This window comes from Manacus vitellinus, unplaced genomic scaffold (genome assembly GCF_001715985.3).
Source record: "Manacus vitellinus isolate BGI_N305 unplaced genomic scaffold, ASM171598v3 scaffold_48_pilon, whole genome shotgun sequence".
NCBI lineage: Eukaryota > Metazoa > Chordata > Aves > Passeriformes > Pipridae > Manacus > Manacus vitellinus.
Window position 1 is genome coordinate 5743838 of NW_021940593.1, and position 18527 is coordinate 5762364.

The 18527-nt window shown below is 47.1% G+C and overlaps 1 protein-coding gene across 2 annotated transcripts in view; it reads left to right on the forward strand.

Moving 5' to 3' along the window:
- The window catches only part of MICU1 (mitochondrial calcium uptake 1), an 86114-nt gene that overhangs the window by 10127 nt on the left and 57460 nt on the right, over positions 1 to 18527 (forward strand). The window contains exons 3-6 of one of the 2 annotated variants that reach the window (XM_029962579.1): positions 189 to 277; positions 338 to 446; positions 9837 to 10017; positions 15838 to 16000. In XM_029962579.1, coding sequence (XP_029818439.1) covers positions 190 to 277; positions 338 to 446; positions 9837 to 10017; positions 15838 to 16000 — 541 coding nt within the window. In that variant the 5' untranslated portion in view covers position 189. Of the gene's footprint in view, positions 1 to 188; positions 278 to 337; positions 447 to 9836; positions 10018 to 15837; positions 16001 to 18527 lie in introns of those variants that run through there. The other variant, XM_018079925.2, reaches the window with a different exon arrangement.

Sequence of the window (18527 nt, forward strand, 5' to 3'; positions counted from 1 at the left end):
GTGTCAGCCAGGCCTGTGCCAATACCTGACACTCATAATGTGCTGTTAATTAGATCACCTGCCTGTTTCAGGACAGGTAATGAACACCTGTGACAGTTATCTTCTGAAACTGTGCCCATTTTTTAGGAGATCCCACGCTGCAGACCTTGCCTTGCTTTCCCTTTGCCTGACCCGTGTCTCCCTTGCAGGATGCTCCGGGGTCGGTTCCTGCCCGTGGCCGCGGGGCTGGCGGCCGTGGCCGTGTCCCGGCGTCACCTCGGCACAGCCCGGCACCCTGGTACAGCCCAGCACCTCGGCACAGCCCGGCACCCTGGCACGGCCCAGCACCCTGGCCCAGCCCGGCACCCTGGCACGGCCCGGCACCCTGGTGTCAGCCGTAGGCTCATGGTGGCAGCTTTCATCGGCGCGACCGCGGCCACAGCCGGCGCCAGGTTCCTTTGGCAGAGGTAACAAATGTCCACGTAATTTATTTTTTGCCTGTGGTAAGTACCTGCACGTGGGGAGACTTTGCAGAATTTGCGTTATTCACACAATGTGCCAACCTGGGGGGGACCCGCGAGGATCATCCAGTCCAACCCTCAGCCCTGCACAGGCCCATCCCCAAGAGTCACCCCCTGTGCCTGAGGGATCACCCAAACGCTCCTGGAGCTCTGGCAGCCTTGGGGCCGTGCCCACTGCCCTGGGGAGCCTGGGCAGTGCCCAAGAACCTCTTTCTAAGATCCAGCCTGAACCTGCCCTGACACAACTCCAGGCCATTCCCTCGGGTCCCCCCAGAGCAGAGCTCAGTCCCTGCCCAGGCAGTTGGAACTGCTCTGAGGTCTCCTCTCAGTCTCCTCCAGCTGAACACACCAGGCACCCTCAGCCACTCCTCACGTGGCTTCCCCTCCCGGCCCTTCCCCATCTCCCTTTGGATGCTTTCTGATGTCGCTTGTCCTGCTCCTGCTGCGTGGCAGGAGTGGCTGTCGGTGCCTCCCCAGGAGCTGCTTTGCTCTTGGGTGCAGTGAGAGCTGTGCAGAGCTCAGGGTGGAGGAGTTTTCTCACGTGGGCTCTTTGCCTTGCTGAGGTTTCCTGCCTGGTTTCCCCCAGTGTGGTGGTTTGTGGTGCTGGGCAGGGAGAAACCTCTGCCTGCACAGCTTCAGGGGAGGGCTCTTTGAAGAGCACACCTGGCCAGGGTTTGCTGCTCTCGTTTTTTGTGTCTTCTGCTGACTGTTTGCTTCACATATAAAACATAGCAGGGGAGCTGAAGGGGACAGTCCACCCTTTGGTGGGAAGGCAGCAGCACACAGGATCTGTGTGGATTTGAAGTCTGAGGACACCAGCTCATGGGCTGTGAGGCTCAGAGCTTGTTTCCATAACTGTGTGGAGAAGGGGGATATTTGGGCTTATCTGAGGTGACCCCCACTGAACCTGTGCCACGTTTGAAATAAATCAGGGACTCCCTTCTCTGCCCTCGTGGCAGCAGCGTGGCACCAGCAGTGTGACTGCTGTTAGAATCAAAGAATAAAGTGTTTGCTGAAAAGCTGTGTTGTTCTCCTTCTAATATTCAGCGGTTTGTTGCTGGCTCTCTGCTCACCTGTGGCTGGAAGGCTCTGGTTTTAATGCAGCAGGGAAAGGTGATGGGAGCTGTTCTGGCTGTTCCTGGAGCTGTCAAACCCGGGGATCTGCTGAAAGGAGTTGCTCAGGCAGAGGGAAAACACTGTGATCCAGCACAGTTTTATGCTGTGTTTTGCTAATAACCTGCACTGATGCAGTACCTCTTTATCCCCAGAGTGCCTCTGTGGGAATGGGCAGGATACCACCCCTTTTCCAGCAGAGTTTTTCCATTTAAAACACCCTCAGCATGCTCATGAAGTAGGCAGGACATTGTGTTCTACGTAAAGCTGTCCCGGGGGCACGGAGCTAATAACTCCCTCCTGTAGCACGATCCCCCCCTGCTTTTAAAACCAGGTTTTAGGTGATGTTTTTATCAGGAGGAAGGTGCTTCTGCAGCAAAGAGCTGCTGGTGGCATGTGCAGTGCTAGGTCAGGGTGTTTTCAGGGAGGGAGTTTTGGCTGCTGGAGTACTTGGCTGGTCCTTGGAGGCCCCTGAGCACTGACCAGGCTTGACCTTGCTCAGCTAAAAGCTGATAGACATCAGTCAAAGGAGACCCTGTCCTTATCAGTCTGGAGAGATTGACTCGCTGTTATTATTTGTTTTTCCTTTCCTTGCTCTGTCTCCTTTGTCTTTATAAATCTGTAAAGCACTGAATAGAATTGTACAGACTTTCAAGTATTCCTTTCCTGTATGAGCCATGGAATAAATCCACTATGTTGGCAACTGTAAAATAAAAGTGCACCCAAGCTTACAGTATTAATTTAATTACTTGGCATGAATAAGAAGAGGAACAAAACTGATATGTTGATGTAGAAAATTCTTCAAAATGACACCTGTGGAGGTTTTAAATGGACTTTTGATTCAGCATTTTAGCCTTGTTCAAAGAGATGAGGCATGAGCTGTAAATTTCCTTTGTCTTTCCCAATATATAAATTAGGTGATTAGTAGAGTTTAAGTGTAATCAAGAGTGAATACAGGATGTTTGTAATGACATCCTGAGTTATTCAGGTAGTTACATTCTGAGTTAGTTATTGCTACTTCCTGTACCTAATTAGTTATAACAGGTAAATATGTGAATATGTCTTTATAGTAAAGGTGTAATAGGCCAAATCAAGAAGCAGTTGAATATTTTATGTTTCTTGGGCCAGATAAGTAGATGATGCAGAGCTAGAGGAAGAGCAGTAATTAAAGGAAAAGAAATCTGACTTGTATTTCTTTTTGTCATCCGCATAAAGCCTTGTGTAAACGCCACAGCTCTTCTCTTTTGGCACGTGGGGAGCAGCACTGCACCTCTCAGTGCTCAAAAATACCCAGACTTTGTGTTTCAAACCAGATTTGTCACGCTCCTGGTGCTGGTGAGCCTTGCTAACTGGATTAGTACGGTGGGGCCTGTATAGGAACTTGTCCTTTCCACTGTTTGGGGTGAAGGAAGACAGGACTTCCCAGGTGGGGGCTGTCACTGCAGCCTGGAACCACTGTGTTCCACAGGGAGGATGTAGGATGTGGGAGCAGCAGCAGCAAAAGCCAGTGCTGGGGTAAGGAAGCCCACACAAAGGTAGAGGAGAAATCAAGGCTTGAGAAGATAAATATGGAAAAACTCATGTATGGGTTTATGGTGCAAGATAGGGCAGACTTAGTTTGGGTCTTCCGAAGGTGGGTTGGTGGGATCTTCATGTTTGGTTCATTGCAGGCAAGGTTTGTTGCCTTGCTTTTCCTCCAGGAAGTCCTGCTGCCTGCTTTTTGGGGGAATCTGGATAATTATGCAACAGGAATAGCTAATGCTGCTCTGTTTTCCCGTGGCAAGGAATGCTTGAGCAGTGCAAATAGCTGAGCTCAGAAGACTAATGAAGTTCACCCTTCCTCAGCAATAACTTAAACTCTGAGGATTTCCAACTGGCAATAAAAGCAATTAGGTATGTGGGCACTGGTATAATGAACTGAATTAATTAATTGAAATAAATCTTGGTGCAGTCATTGGCCAGTCTAAATGAGGCACTAATGTATGACAAGTACTGAACCTCACAGTCTGTGGCAAGTTCAATGTTTATAAAAAATATTGTGTTAGTGATCCTCGTGTAAAACTTGTGCTCTGTAGCTCCTAATGCCTGTTTGGAGTGTTGGGAAATGGCTGTGGATATTTATGGCACAACCCTTCCTGGCTGAATCTGTGGGCAGGTTCTGAAAGCACTTAAACTGGCATTTCAGTGCTGAAGCTGGTTGATCCATCTGGTATTGAGTGCAACAAGGGAGCAGAGGCACAGAAGGACCTCTGTAAGCAGAGTCTTACCAGTGCTCTTCCTGATGGACTGGGAGTATTTAATTTATTTTAGTATTTAGCTGAATTTGTTATCCTTCTGTGAATGTATTAGTGGTAAGAATAAAGGCAAGACACTTGTGTTGCTCTGGAAGTTGCTTAACAAGAAGTTCCTTTCCTACCAAAGTATTTTGTGTCTTCCTCTCTTTCTCCATCCCTCTCTCCTTACCTGGGGGGGTTCACCTGGAGGAGAGAAGGCTCCAGGGACACTTTAGAGCCCCTTGCAGGGCCTAAAGGGGCTCCAGGAGAGCTGGAGAGGGACTGGGGACAAGGGATGGAGGGACAGGACACAGGGAATGGCTTCCCACTGCCAGAGGGCAGGGCTAGATGGGATATTGGGAAGAAACTCTTCCCTGTGAGGGTGGGGAGGCCCTGACCCAGGTTGCCCAGAGAAGCTGTGGCTGCCCTGGATCCCTGGAAGTGTCCAAGGCCAGGTTGGACGGGGCAGAATGAGATGGGATTTAAGGTCCCTCCCAACCCAAGCCATTCTAGGATTCTATAACTCTGTTTAAGAATGCGTTACTTTTTTGTATCAATGTCCTTGGGGCTTTAGAGTAATTTGCTTAGAATACATTTTTTATGGCAGAATTTCTGGAAATGCCTTGCGCCAGCTGAAACTGAGACTTTAAAAATCTTTGTTCTAGTAAAACAAAGGAAACCACATAAATCATAGTCAGGAGGGGAGAAACCTGTTTTATAGCTGTAGATGTGTCAGGTACTACTTAACCTAATGTAGGAGAGAAAAGATGAAAAATTGGAGGTATTATCCATGTGAGATTATTTTTATTTTTAGACCTCTGCTGCATGGCAGGGGGTTGGAACTAGATGATCTTTAAGGTCCCTTCCAACCCCAACCATTGTGTGATTCTATGATTTATTTTTTTAATTCTTTGTGAAAGGTGACAGACTCAAGAAACTATCCTTAGGATTGCTGTGCTGAGGGTTTTTTCCCTAAGGCTTCAAAGACACACTGATCCAGGAGTGGTGTCTTTAAAGAAGGTGTTTTTGGCTTCATAGTGTTTTTTTTCCATGGACATTGGGAAAGGAAGGAATCAGATGCTGGGGGCATGGCCCCACTGTGGTGAGCTCTGTTTGGAAATGAAAGCAGCATCTCCTGGATTAAATAACAGATTTATAGTTTGCAAGGATGTTGGGGCAATGCCAGGGTGCCTCCAGTGTGTGTCATTGGGGCTGACAGCCTTTGTGGAGCAACTGTTTTCCTCTGCAGGCTATCAGGGAGTCAGCTCTAAGGAGCAGAGTGTTATCCCACGGGAGACTGATCCAAACCATCAGGTTCACCTTCTCCAGAGCTGTTCCCTGGGGCTGGAGCACAGCTCCTCACGCCCATGGGCTGTGCCTGAGCTGGGCTGTGGTGGAGGAGAGTGGGAGACACGGGCTGCTCTGCTGCCAGGGCAGGGCTGGGCCCTCCCAGCTGCTCCTGGCAGGCAGCTGTGCCACTATTTATAGCAATTAGCTGGTGCTGGAGGGAGCAGCGAGGGGGTAAATCCTCCCATGTCCCCCCTCCTCAGCATTCAGTGCTCTCTGCACACACACAGGGGTGTGGGTATGGATGCACAGGCTTCTCCCCCTGTCCCAGTGTGTTCATCTCTTCCCTCATGATGGCCTTGACCATGTCCTGCCTCTTGTCCTGTCCTCGCTGGACCAAGAGAACAGTCCCACAGCAGCTGGTTTATATAAATTACAGTTACCTCACCTTCCTCTTTTCCATCTTTCTTGGAGCAATCTGATTTACTTAGGTCAGTTTTTCCCATAGTTTGTTCTGGACCCTTAACCATTCCTGCTGTTCCCTGTTGGATCTTCTCCAGCTGGTCCAGCTCTTCCTAGGAGTGCATGTCAGTGGCTGAAGGCACTTTCTGTGGGGATGTTCCTGCTGCTGGCTGGGGTGGAAGGAAGGATATGAGCATCTCAAGGACTGCACTGCTGTCTCTTTATGTTCTTGGACCTATTTTAGGCTGTGGCTGGTATCCAGAGCTGTCTCAATCTGATTGTTCATGTTCCTTCTGGAATGATTTTAATTTTGGTGTGTTCATTGCAGTTCTTGCCAGAAATTCATTGTGACAGTTTATGTCAGTGTTGAGTACGTGAAAGGTGAGGAGGGAAGCAGAATAGTCAGGAGTCCTGTGAGTGGGGTGACACCCTGAAAAATTAGGCTGTGGCTCATCATAATCTCTGTTTAATTTCTTTTTAAAGTTTCAGGCAGATAATTCGGTTGCTGAATGTGGCTGAGCTGAGGATGAGACAGAGCTCCTCACTGAAAGTTCTCCTGATCCCTGGAGGTTGCCTGTTTTTATGAATGTGGTGTCCAAACTTACTTTTGCATTTCAACATGAAAACCCTGAAGTCTTAAGTGGCTTTTGAACCTCGCTTGGATGTCTCCAGATGTTTACATACAGGGAGAGTGGCAACTCTGAGTCAACTGAGGAATGTGTGTCAGGCAGGATTCCTCCCTCCTGCTTCTTGTTTGGTGCCAGTGGCTTTGCTGTCTCCTGGGTGCCCAATTTGTTGTTAGATCTCCTACATTTCCTTCTGAGACTAAACAGCAACTGATAGCTGAGTACTTTTCTGCTGCCCTCAGTATGAGTATAACTGAGCACCGTGGTCTCTGCCACGAAGCTTTGTGATTTGTTTGCACGCTGTTCTCTTCTGTCATTCAAAGGAGAAAAATCCTTTCAAGTGAGGGATTGGGATTTCTCTAATTGGAAGACCTGCAACTGTGCAGTGTCGTGGCAGTGCCTGGTGTGAGTCCCAGGATCCTTTGTGGAGGTACATCCTATGGTTGCATGTTCCTGGCTTTCTTACAGAATGATTTGCTAAGTGAGAATTTAGCACTGTAGTCCTCTGTGGCTGCTCTGTGTGTTTTTTGGGGGGATGATGAACCTAATCTCACACTTGATTGTTGGTTTTCTCCAAGGATTTAAAGAAGATATTGCTAAATGGGTGGGAAATAGGCTTTGGTTCAAATTCAGTTCACTGAGGGAGGGGGAGAACCTGAAGAGACCAGGATGGCTGAAGCTTGGCAGTAGGATTGAGGATCCAGGGCAGGATCTCCGTGGGGACAGGAGTCTGGCAGCTGCTCTGGGCACACAGTGAAGGGACTCTGTGTTTCCATTTCCCTCTTGTGCAGAAGCTGTAGCACCAGGCATTCCCTTGGAAAGTCAGCCTCATCAAGGAAAGGAGGTGGAGGGTCTTCACTTGCTGATGGAAGTCCAGCAGGGTGGATATTTCTGGAGCTATGGGCTCTTTTCCAGCCATACTCTGACATCTGCACTGAAAGACTTTATGTGGGCACAGGATGGAAGTTGCAGTTGTTGGAAACCAAGGATTTCAACAGAGGCTGGTGGTGCAGGATGTCAGATACACAGAGGAGTAGGTACACAGAGAGCAGCTCCTTCAGTGGTTAGTTCAGTGAGTAGTTTGGACTGTGGCCTGGAGGGGAGGAATAGCTGGTTAAAACCTTGTTTGAGAAGTAGCCTACAAACTCAGCCTTGATTCTCAGGGCTTGTTTTCCTGTGTACTGGGATGGTGGTGTGCCTGTAGAGCAGAGTTAATTACCTGGATAAACCAGAGGGGAAAAAAGCTGACTGTACTCAAACAGCCTACGTCTGTATTGCTGCAGCCAACTGGCTTGACAGAGTGATGGATTGAAGGAATGCGTAGGATTTGCTGAAAATGTTTGATTTTCAATTCCATCCAGCCCTTCCCTGGTTTGCTAGCTGTCACTTGAGCATTACAGGAGCAAATCTTTCCTGATACAGCTTCTCAGCACGTTCTGTATGGAATAGCTTGGTTGTGTAGATAAGCAATTGATTTTCTATTGCTTTTCTGTCCCCTCTTCCCTCAGAGCTACTTGAGACTGGTGCCCTCCCTGCACAAGGGCTTTCCATGGCAGTGCTGCTGGTGTAGCCTCAGCTGGCAACAGCTTATTCCAGCAAACTGTGTATCAGCCAAAACCACAGCTCCTCCAGGATGTGCCAGTGCTGATTAAACTTTCAGGAAAGGCTTCAGGAGAGGTGCCAGCGTGGACTTCATGCTCCCAGAGACAGATCAGCTGCCTGACTCTTCTGGGGAAATAATTTCCCTGTCTTAGGATACTTGTGGAGGACCCAGGTTTGGATCCTGTCTCTGAAAGTTTGGTTCAGTGGGTGGTGCTTTGCCGTGACACTTACAGAAATATGCTGGCAAATTGAGGCTCAGGACCTTTTCAGAAAGGAAAGACTGGTGTGTAAGACTCCATTATTTTGGACAAGGCAGGATTAGTGCTGCTCTTCACCCAGCACTCGTGTATTTTATTACCTCAAACCCTTGTGATGGAGCTGTTTTCTGGCCCAGTGTGGACTAGAAACCTCTGAACCCCTATTTGAGCTGATCCCTTCCAATCCACACCATTCCATGAGTATTAAAGTGTTTGCTTTCCACCAGTGTACTGTGACTGTTTGACCCAACTGACAATTGGGTGCTGGTAAGGAGTGAGCTGTCTTTTGTTTTGGCAGCATTTAAATTAATTGGAGGAGCACCTACCATAATTTCTCCTTCTTGGAACCTGATGTGCTGAGGTTGCTGCAAGCTGTGGAAGGTGTTCCTGCCCATGGCAGGGGTTGGAATGAGATGATCTTTGAGGCCCCTTCCAACCCAAACCATTCCATGATTCTGTGATTTCTGGGGAGACAGACACAGACTCTTTTCTGTGCATTTTACGTACCACATCTGTGTTTTCCAGGAAACTGGTAGGATGAATTAAGGGTAGCCTTTTGCTTAGAGCTTGGGAGACTTGAAAAAATCTTGGATTGATTTTGTTTTTCTTCCAAGGCAGCCCTTTTGGAATAAACTCACACAGCTGTAAATGACCACATTCATAGTTCCAGGGAGTACCAAAGTGGCTAAGGAGAGGCTCCTCACTGTGTGTGTGAGCCCCATGCACTGTGATTAGTCCAAAATAAATCACCAGGAATGCAAAGTTAATGCAGCTTTGCTTAAATTACAGGCAGGCTGGGATGTTTCCCTGAGCTGAGACTTTCCCTGAGAGTTTTAGAAAGAGAAATAATTTTGTCAAACTGTTGGCTTTGTTACTTGTGACATGTTAACAGAGCCTCAGAGATTATAATTTCAGTGATGTTAATGTGGCCTGAGCTCTGGCTGGTTCCAAACTGCTTTACAAGTAAAGCCTAGGAAAGCCAGAGCATTGTTTTGCTTAGGGATTTATCCTGCTTTTTATTTAATCACCCTGTTGCCAGTTGCAGTTCTGGGAGTTGCTCCTGACTTTGAGTGATTTTTGAGTGTTGAGTCTTGGTCTGTGAACAGAGTTGCCCAAAGATCTTTTTGTTTGAACAGCAAGGGAAAAAGGGGTCCTGTGCTCTGCCGGTTTTATTTCTTCCTTGAGGATAAACAAGTCCAGTTTTGTTGTCACAAATCCTGCAGTACTGGAGTTTAGAAGAGTCATTGGTGGAAGAAGGAAATAAAACAGCCTGTCAAGCGCTGGAGATAGAAAATAAATCAGCTGAGCTGAAACAAAGGTGCTGTTCATCCTGAATCCTGCAGTGCTGGTGGTAAAACACACTTCTGTCACTTTGTGTATCTTCTTGGGGGGAAGCAGAGGTAGAATTCAGTGCTGGAGGGGCATGATATGCCCTTCCCAGTGTTTCTTGCGTGTGTACTTTTTGGGAGAGGGTGCAATAACTCACAGAGTGGTTTGCTCTGGCATTCTTGGACTGGGAAATTGTACTGGAATTATTGGTTTGGGTTCTGGCGTGGGGTGGAGGTTTGGTTACAACAGGTATTCCAAGGGGGCTGATCCCTCCTTTGCAGTCCCACACTGAGGTGTCCCCAGTGTTTCATTCAGGTGGAGCCTGGCAGGAGCATCTGGGCGACCCCAGTTGTTCCCTGACCTGACGTTTTCTTTTCCCCACTGCAGGGCCTACGCAGAAGACTCGTCCTCAGTGAAGCAGGGCCCGAGGGCAGAGCCAGGGGACAAGGGGAAGCAGGAGGAGGAGGAGGAGAGCAGCAGTGAGGGCGGGAAGGCAGTCGCATCGGGCGAGGAGGAGGCGCAGCCGGAAGGGAAGAAGAAGAAACGTTCCGGGTTCAGGGACCGTAAGGTACAAACGTGGCCGTGTTACACCTGCAGCTGCTCCCAGGGGGAAAACTCCCTCTGTCCTTGTCTTTATTTCCTTGCTGTTGGGGGAACTTACTTTCTTGGCATGCTGCCGTGGGTTTTCTTTAGGTTGAACCTTGTTTATTTGGAAAGCACAGTACACTGATCCTCTGAAACGGGGACCTCCATTCCCATCTCCAGTGGGATGTCCAAGAAGTGGCCTGCTGATGATAATCAAGGCTCCTGCCTTGATGGCTTTTGGGATGGTGCATACAAAGTAGGGGACTGGTGCCAAAGCTTTTAAACCATCTGAGACATCCAGCATGTATGTCTCTGAGTCCATCCCTTTGTCTGGGAATATGCAGTAGGAAGAAGTAGAGGATGAATTTTTCCTTTAATTATCCCATGTAAATGTAGTTGTTGAAATACAGCCTCACTCCTTGTTTGTGGTTTAGTCCTGGCTCTCTCTCAACTCTTATGCCAATTCAGTTTTCAGATCAGACACATTTTCATGAGGAGGAAAGCTTGAGTAATAAACTGTATTGTCATCTTGTGACCTGCCTTCACTCTTGGGTAATTCTGAGAGCCTTGGGCTCCTCAGAGCTGTCTGACAACTAGTTTGGTGCTATCTGTAACCACTGTTATTACAGGATATAAGATATCAGAGAGTCCTGCAACTGGGAGCTGGCAGACAACAGTACTTTATTCTTTAAACCTGTCTGGATGTCGGTTTTATTGGGCTGTGGTGGATGATTTAATATCTTTGCAGCGCCAAAGAGGAGAAAGGAATTTTGATGAGCATCTACTCCCATTCTGTATGATTTGCTTCTGATAATTATTTTTAAATCCATATCCTGGAGGCTGCATCTCATTAGCTGTTAAATTGTGGATGGTCCTATATAATGGCTTTAACAGCCTTTCATGAAAAATTAAGAGGTGTTTTGTTTGAAGTTGCTGAATCATTTTCGGTTCCAGGTTAGAGTAGGTTACACAACTTGAGATTTCAAGTGCCATGTGGTATTTGGGGCTGCAAACTCTCCACTGTTGGGACATGCTGGTGGCAACTCAGTGAAGTTATGTGGTAAGATACTGTGCTGAGGCTTTCAGGAGTGCCCAGGAGTGTGGGTTCTTCCACTGATTTTGGTGGCAGTGGGGTGTCAGGGGCTCTGACAGCCTCAGCTCTTGCCAGTACCACTCAAGAAAAGCAGGTCATTGGGTTTTTTTCCAGTGTCAGCAGATGGAGGCAGGTTGCAAAGAGTGAACCACAATCCACCCTCACCCACACTCTTGTTTTTGATTCTCTGGGTGTAGAGATTGATTTTTGTCTTAGTGGCTGGTTGCTGCTGGCTGGGCAAGCCAGAGACAGTGTGTTTGCAGGCGAGGGCTGTTGTTCTGGGTGTTAGAGATGTGTCTGTGTTGACCAGCTCTTTCCTTCCCAAGCTGGGCAGGGAGGAATATGGCCACACTTTGCAAATGAGACACGAACCAGGCATTCCCAAAAGGTCCAGTGGGAATGGTGTGTGGTCTGGATCCCCCCTCAGTCCCATCTGCCTTCCTCCTGCAGTGCTGAGCTCGGGAGCAGCGATTCCACTGTCTGTTTAAAACAGACCTCCTCATCCTTTTGCCAACACAAGCCTTTTCTCCTCAGCCTGCAGACTGAATGTGCCTTCTGTGACCTGAATGCCAGTGTTGCTTGTGCCTCCTCCCAAGCAGGATGTGCCAGGCAGTCTCCCAGGTGCAGGTTCCGTGTTTGAGCAGCTCCACTGTGGGCTCAGTGTTTGCTCAGCAGTTGCTCTGGTGAGTCACCTCAGGAGGAATGTTTGAATGTGGCCAGCTCAGATGGCAGAGGAAGGTGTGCCCCTGCTCCTGAATCAAAATCAGGGCTGCTCCCAGGATGTGCTGCTCCCCTAGTAAATTGTGTAGCACGTAGGGAATTCTTGACTCTTCTTATACGTTTAAAAAAACCCAACAAACACCCCCACCCACAGTGAAAAAACCCTTTCCAACTCTTCCCATAATTAATTGAAAATAGTGTGGGATTTTCCTTGCGGAAAAAATTAAGCCTAATTGCAAGTGTTTAACACTTGTTTGTTATCCCAGTGTTGCTTTTAATGAAGCTGATGATTAGTGGTGAAGTAATAAATGAAGTTTGACACTGCTATTTTAGGTAGTGATCCAGGGAAGGGGGAGTTGAGATATAAACCCCTCAGCAAGTGTTGAGGTCTTGTGTGGATGGTTCCAGGCACGTGTTGTCTATGCAGTGGGTAGGGTAGGAAAGGAAAAGATTTACTGAGTGCCTGTATGGTTTGAAGGCTAATGAGCTGTAATGTATGGTGTGGGCAGGCTGATGTGTTAATTAACTTGCTAAAAGTGTTTGCATGCAGCATTAGGGCTGCTTTATCAAGATGCACTTGCAGTGTTTGGGTCCTGCAGGTATGTTGCCTTGGGGTGTTAGTCATGCTGAGCCTTCATTTGGTTGTGCATCACAATGGGAAACACAAAGAAAATGAATCCTAATTAATTTACCCTGCTAAGCTGTGTGCTGTTGCATGGTCAGGGAGGCCCCTGGATGCTCTGGAAGTGCATTGAGATGTTAATTTAGAGCTTTATTTTCATGTCAGCATAGGATTAAGGGTTTTTTCCCTTTTAACCTGAGGTTTAGCATAAACATTGATAGTCTCAACAGCAGCTTCCCTCTTGTAGAGCAGCAGGGATTACTTGTTCCTCTTTCTCCTCCAGTACATGCTCTACTACTAAATGCCAAAAAGGGACTTCTCCCTTTGAATCACATTATGTTTCTGGAGGTGCCTGATTCTGTGAGGCTGCAGTTCTGGGGGCAGATGAGAATTTTTTGGCTAGTCCTCATTGAGTCCAGGACTCATGTACTGGGGAAGGTGAGAGGTCATGGGAGGAGACACTTGCCTGGGATGATTTTATGTCCAGATTGTTTTGAAGTAGTGCAAAAACCCCTCTCAAATGGTGGTGTGTGCACCCAAATACATGGGCTCTTATCTCCACATGGGATCAGGCCACCCATATCATCACCCACTTCATGTTCAGCACCCAGTCTTGAGTAAGTGAGCTGTTTTTATTTGCAGCATCTTGGCTGTTCCCTTCTTGACCTGGCTTTGTGTTCCATCCAGCCTTGAAGTCAGAGGGATGGGCTGTAGCATATTTGTCAGGTTTTGCCAGCTGATTAGCTCATGTCAGAAAATGATGTAACTGTGAGTTCAGCTGCGGGCAAAGGGGAGGAGTGGGGGCTGCATCTGTTCCCTTCCTGTGGGGAAGCCCGTGGAAGAAGTGGGATTTGGGTTGTAATGAAAGCAACCTGTGAGATGCTAAAAAGCAGTTTAAATTCTACTTTTTTGGTCTAGACTGTGCTGCAAGCTGAGGGAGGAGACTTGTTTTTGAGCCTGTGTTGTTAGTAAGCTGTCAGTGCTTTGGGAGCCAGGTGTGGCTTTTGAGCAACAGGCTGTGACCCTTCCTGGTCTAGAGCTGCATATTCAAAATTGCATCCCCATGAGTGCCTGGCAGTCATCCAAGTCATCCTCAGGAGTACCTATGGATAGAGGACAGGATGGCACATGGTTCAGGACAGGACTGTAAATGGACTCTCCACTTCTTGTGATGGTTCTGGTGGACTCGAGGGTGCAGCATGGATCTGAGTGGGCAGTCAAAGCAAAATGTGGACTGCTTAACAGTCATAGAGCAGGGGCCCTGGGGATTGCCCTGAGCTTGGGATAAGGAAGAGCTGGCAGTGAAGTTGGTGGACTGGTGAGGAGGAGTCTCTGCAAGGCCCATACTCTCAACATGAGGAGAAAACACCTGACAGCAACAGGCCTGTCCATAGCATCTTGACAAGGTCTTAAAATAGATACAGAGGGAAGATCCATGGTGGATGTGCAGCCAGGTGGGATAAAATAAAATACAGTTTTACTGGCAGAAACATTTCGGACTCGTGTCTCTGGTGCAGCAGTGGGGTTGTTGAGTAACAGAGGTGCAACCTGCCCAGCTGGGTTGAGGGGAAGCATTTGATCTTGCAAGTACCTTGCAAGAAATTTTTCCATAGGCTTGGAAAATTTGGCAGATGAGTTTTTTAGGTAGAAAGCAGGCTGTGTTGAAGGGGTGTCGTGGATGGAGGGGGCTGGTTGTGGTCTGTGGTGTCTGCCCTTGGCTCCAGTCTGGGGCTTGCTAGTTGGGTTTAGTTGTCTTGCTGGAAGGTAAAAATACCAGGCTGTTTCTGGCTGATTAAGATGGGTGGAGTGTTATTCATGAGCTCAGGTCAGGAAGGAGTCAGATATGGGCCTGCAGCCACAAGTCAGATGATCACTTTGGTATAAGGAATTGCCTCCTGCCAGGTGGGAGCAGTAGACAAAGCCAGAAAGAGCTGGGAAAGTGGGTGTCATCTTTTACTGCAGTTCAGCTGATTGACAATAACTTGTAACTTGGCAGTAAAGCAATTGCCCTTGATCCAGTGCCCTTATCTTTAGGGAGCCCTGTGGACTGAAGCAATAAAAACCAGATAAGGTTTGTTGATTACAGGTGCAAAGGGCCTGGGGGCAAAAACTTTCCCTGCAGGAAAGAGGGAACTGCCTCTAGTGGTTGATGCAAGGACATGTGAATTATGGAAAAGTCATGGTGATGCAGAGAAGAGTGGAAGGAATGCTTTAGGTATTGTCACTGTGGATAATGTCATCTCCAGTTGCATTTGCTGGAGAGCTGAACTGGAATAAATATAGAGGAGAGGCTTTGCTTTCCCCTAGTTACTTTACCAGAACCTGACTTGGGGGATTAAAAACCTTTGACTTGTTCTAGCCTAGAAATAGGAAAAACTAGAGAGGGTGTTTTCTGTCTGATAAACGTCAGGGTGAGGAAGTTGTTCAAGTTAAAGGACAAGGCTGAAACAGGCCCAAAGCCAGAAATGATCTACAGCTGCCTTGGCAGTACCCTTGATCTTGCCTGTTCTCTTCCAGCACATCATTTGTAGGGTTTTTTTTTCTTTTGTGGCTCTTGGCCAGAAGTACTGAAGGTTTCAAGTACATTATGGACTGTTAAACATGGCATATGATGCAGGAATAAAAAGCTGAAGTAAGGAGGAAAGTTTTCTTCTCTAATACATGATGGAGTGTAGGTCTTTTTGTGCCTTTTTCCTCCCTTGTGACCTTTTGATGTGATTTTGTTTAGAAAAGCTTTCTGTTCCCTTTGATTAATTCCAGTTGTGTGTTGGGGAAACTGGTTCTAGGTACAAAATAATCATTACTGGCAGAGTTAGCAAGAGGCAGATTGGTGGGGAGAAGAGGACTGAGTTTCCGTGGAATTCTGCCAGCGTGATAGAAGAGAGGAAAAAATGAGATTGGGTGACTGAGCAGCCAGCTGCGGCTCCCAGTAGTTTTTTCCAACACTCTGCTTGAAAGTAAAGGTTTCTCCCAGCTCTCCAAGGCTTGTTTCTCTTGCTTCACTTATTAATCACAAATCAAACCCTTCAACACTGTGGTTAAAACGTTGAGCTGCTTTAGATTCACAAATTCGATGCCAGCGCCTTTTTTTTTCTTTTATGCTCATGTTTAAAAGTGCCTTCGGGGACTTTGTTAATTTGTTTTTCCGGTGCCATGATGAAAAGTCTAAACTTATAAATAATGAAAGATTTTTAGTGTTTGTTCTTAGTTTTCCTGGTGGTTCCAAGGCTTGTGAAGGAAACACTGCTGAAAGGGTCAAGGGCTGTGTTGCTGCACACGACTTGTCCCGTGGCAAATCCCCCTGAGGACCGAGGGTCAGGGCTGGGGGAGGACACAGCACATCTAATCTGGTTCCATTTCCTTTCCAGGTGATGGAATATGAGAACAGGATCAGAGCCTACTCCACGCCGGACAAGATCTTCAGATACTTCGCCACGTTGAAGGTGATCAACGAGCACGGGGAGTCGGAGGTTTTTATGACCCCACAGGACTTTGTGAGGTCCATAACACCCAATGAAAAACAGCCAGAGAGTAAGTGATGAGTGGGGGGTAATTTGGGGAACTAACACGCTCTGGTCTCTGCTTACCTGATCTTTAAACTTCCCAGCTCTGAACCTGGCATTGCTAGGGCTAGGAAGCACCTCCTGAAGCTCTCTTTCCCATCTCTAAGCCCAAAATTAGCCTCTTCCCTTCCATGGTGCCTGCAATGCTGTTGCAGTGTAGCAGATCTGGTTGATGTGAGCCCTTGGAGAGCAGGTGGGATGCCTTTCTCCTGTATTTAATAGGGAAAGATTACCTTGGACTGAAACATTTCAAGAACTGTTCATAAACCTGCAAAAGGAGGTTGCTTTGACAAGGGAAACCTTGGCAGTAAAAGTTGTACTCGATGATCTTAGAGGTCTTTTCCAACCCAAATGATTCTAAAGGGGTCCAGGCAGCTCCATGTGATGCTGCTGGCCAGGGTAGAGCTCATTTCTGCTGTCTTCAAATTCCCTGTGGATTGCAGGGAAGCAGATCAGCTGTGGGACCTCTGGGGATCTGGCAGGCAACAAGTGGGGGAGCAGACACTTTTTTCTTATCTCAAAAACTGTCCCCTGAATATTTGGTGTTGGCAGGAGGATTTTGTCTGTGGTCTGTGTTGGAGGAGGTTCATGTTTTGGGCAAGATCATATTCCTTGGTCTCCCACATTGTATCTCAAGGAATGAAACAGGCTTTTGTCAAATGAAAACTCCTCTCTTCGGGCATTAATGGAGAACTTCAGCCCCCAAATGCTAACTTTTTCAGTGTGGGGTTTATGTACAAACTGTGAAAGTGTTTTAAAATCTTACACGGCAGCTGCCAAATAAATACCATGTCCACTTGTCCTTAGGAAATAACAATATGAAGTCTGTGCAGGAGGGAAGAAAAAATAATCCTGATATTAGTGTTAAAAGCATGTGGGTGAATTGATATTTAGGTTTTCATCAAGTCCTGGAAATGGCTGTGGTTTCCATGTGAATTAATGGCTGTAGGTTATAATCTTGTCTATCTAAGGCTTCTTGAACTCGTGCTTGGAAAAGCAGCAGCACCTGTCAGGAAGCTTAAAAATAGAAAACATCCTGTGTTTCATTTCAACACATCTGATTCTTTTTTACTTCTTCCATGTATGTCCTTGGTGCATTTTAAGGTGTGTACAGAAGTACTCAGTGTGCTCAGCAAACACCTACTTTGGAGACAAGTGAAGGTGACTAATGGGGAATAATTTGTCAGCCTTAGCCACTCACTGCCCATTGTATTCCCGTTGTTATCCTGGCTGTTTAGATGGCCCCATGAAGCCTGGCACTGCCTTTAATTGCCTGCTAAGGCTGCCAGTCAGTGACACACAGCAGCTTGTAAGGGAAAAAAGTGGCCTTAGTGATCCTTAGGTGCTCTTGGCAAGTGGAGTGAGGTGGAAATGGAATCTTTGGCTGCCCATCAGCTGGCACAGCAGGAGGGGTGGGCATCTGGGATCTTCTTGGTTGGAAAATCTGCCTTCAGGATTCTACCACTGTCATGGACTTGGTTCTGGACACAGCCACTGCTAAGATGGTTGTTCCTGTGCATTGTGACCATCACAGCAAATGGGGGTTTATTGCAGAATGAACAGTGGAAGAGTAAAACACTTACTGTTACAATAAAGTCAAACCAGCCATAACCTTGTTCCCAAACGTTTTTAAAGCTGGTAGTAAAAAACTAAAAGGGAAGATAGGTGTGATTTTTAAAACCAGAAATTGAAAACAAAGAGTGCTACCTGCTGGTGAGATGAGTTCTGTACTTTACATCCCTTTGGTACTTTTGACTCATAGGATAATCTAGGTTATAGATTAGTTGGGAAATGCTGGGGCTGCTTTCTCCCTGAGTCATGACATGGGTGTGCCCTCCACAGGGGCTGGAGTATCCCAGAAGCAGGGAAGGGGGTGCTCTGTGGGCTCAAGCTCCCAGTTGGAATTTCAGCAAGTAACTTCTTGTTAATGCATCTCCTGTTTTATGGAGAGAAAATACTGTGGGATGTAAGTGATTTGGAGTAATGAGGGAGCTGAGTCCCTCTTGTATTTATTTTTAAACTGCTCATCTACTGTGAGGTATCGTGTGCCTGATTCTTTTTTATGGATTACTTTGGGGAAAGTTTGATTTATTGTCTATAAAGTATCAGCTTAATTCGAGCCTGTGTTTTGCTGGCTTGGGGAAAATGAATGCCAGTTCCTCAGCTCCTGGAGAATGCTTTCTCTGGCTCAGTCAAACTTCCTGCCATAGCTTTCCCAAGCAGGCAAGCTGTGCTTAAGGAATGACACGCTCTTGCTGAGTTGGGAACAGTCTATCAGGATAAGCCAAAGAATGGCATTAAACCTGAAAGCTGCTTTAAACAAATAATTTCTTTATAAGTATCTGCAGAGTCCAAGCACCAACAGAAGCGTGGGTGGTGATTTCTGCTCCCTGCAGTCCTGTATTATTTTTTTCCTCCCACTCTCATACCCAAGAGATAACTTTGCTCCAAGGCTGGATGGGCAGGGATGGTTGCTTTGTACCTGGAGTTTCCTT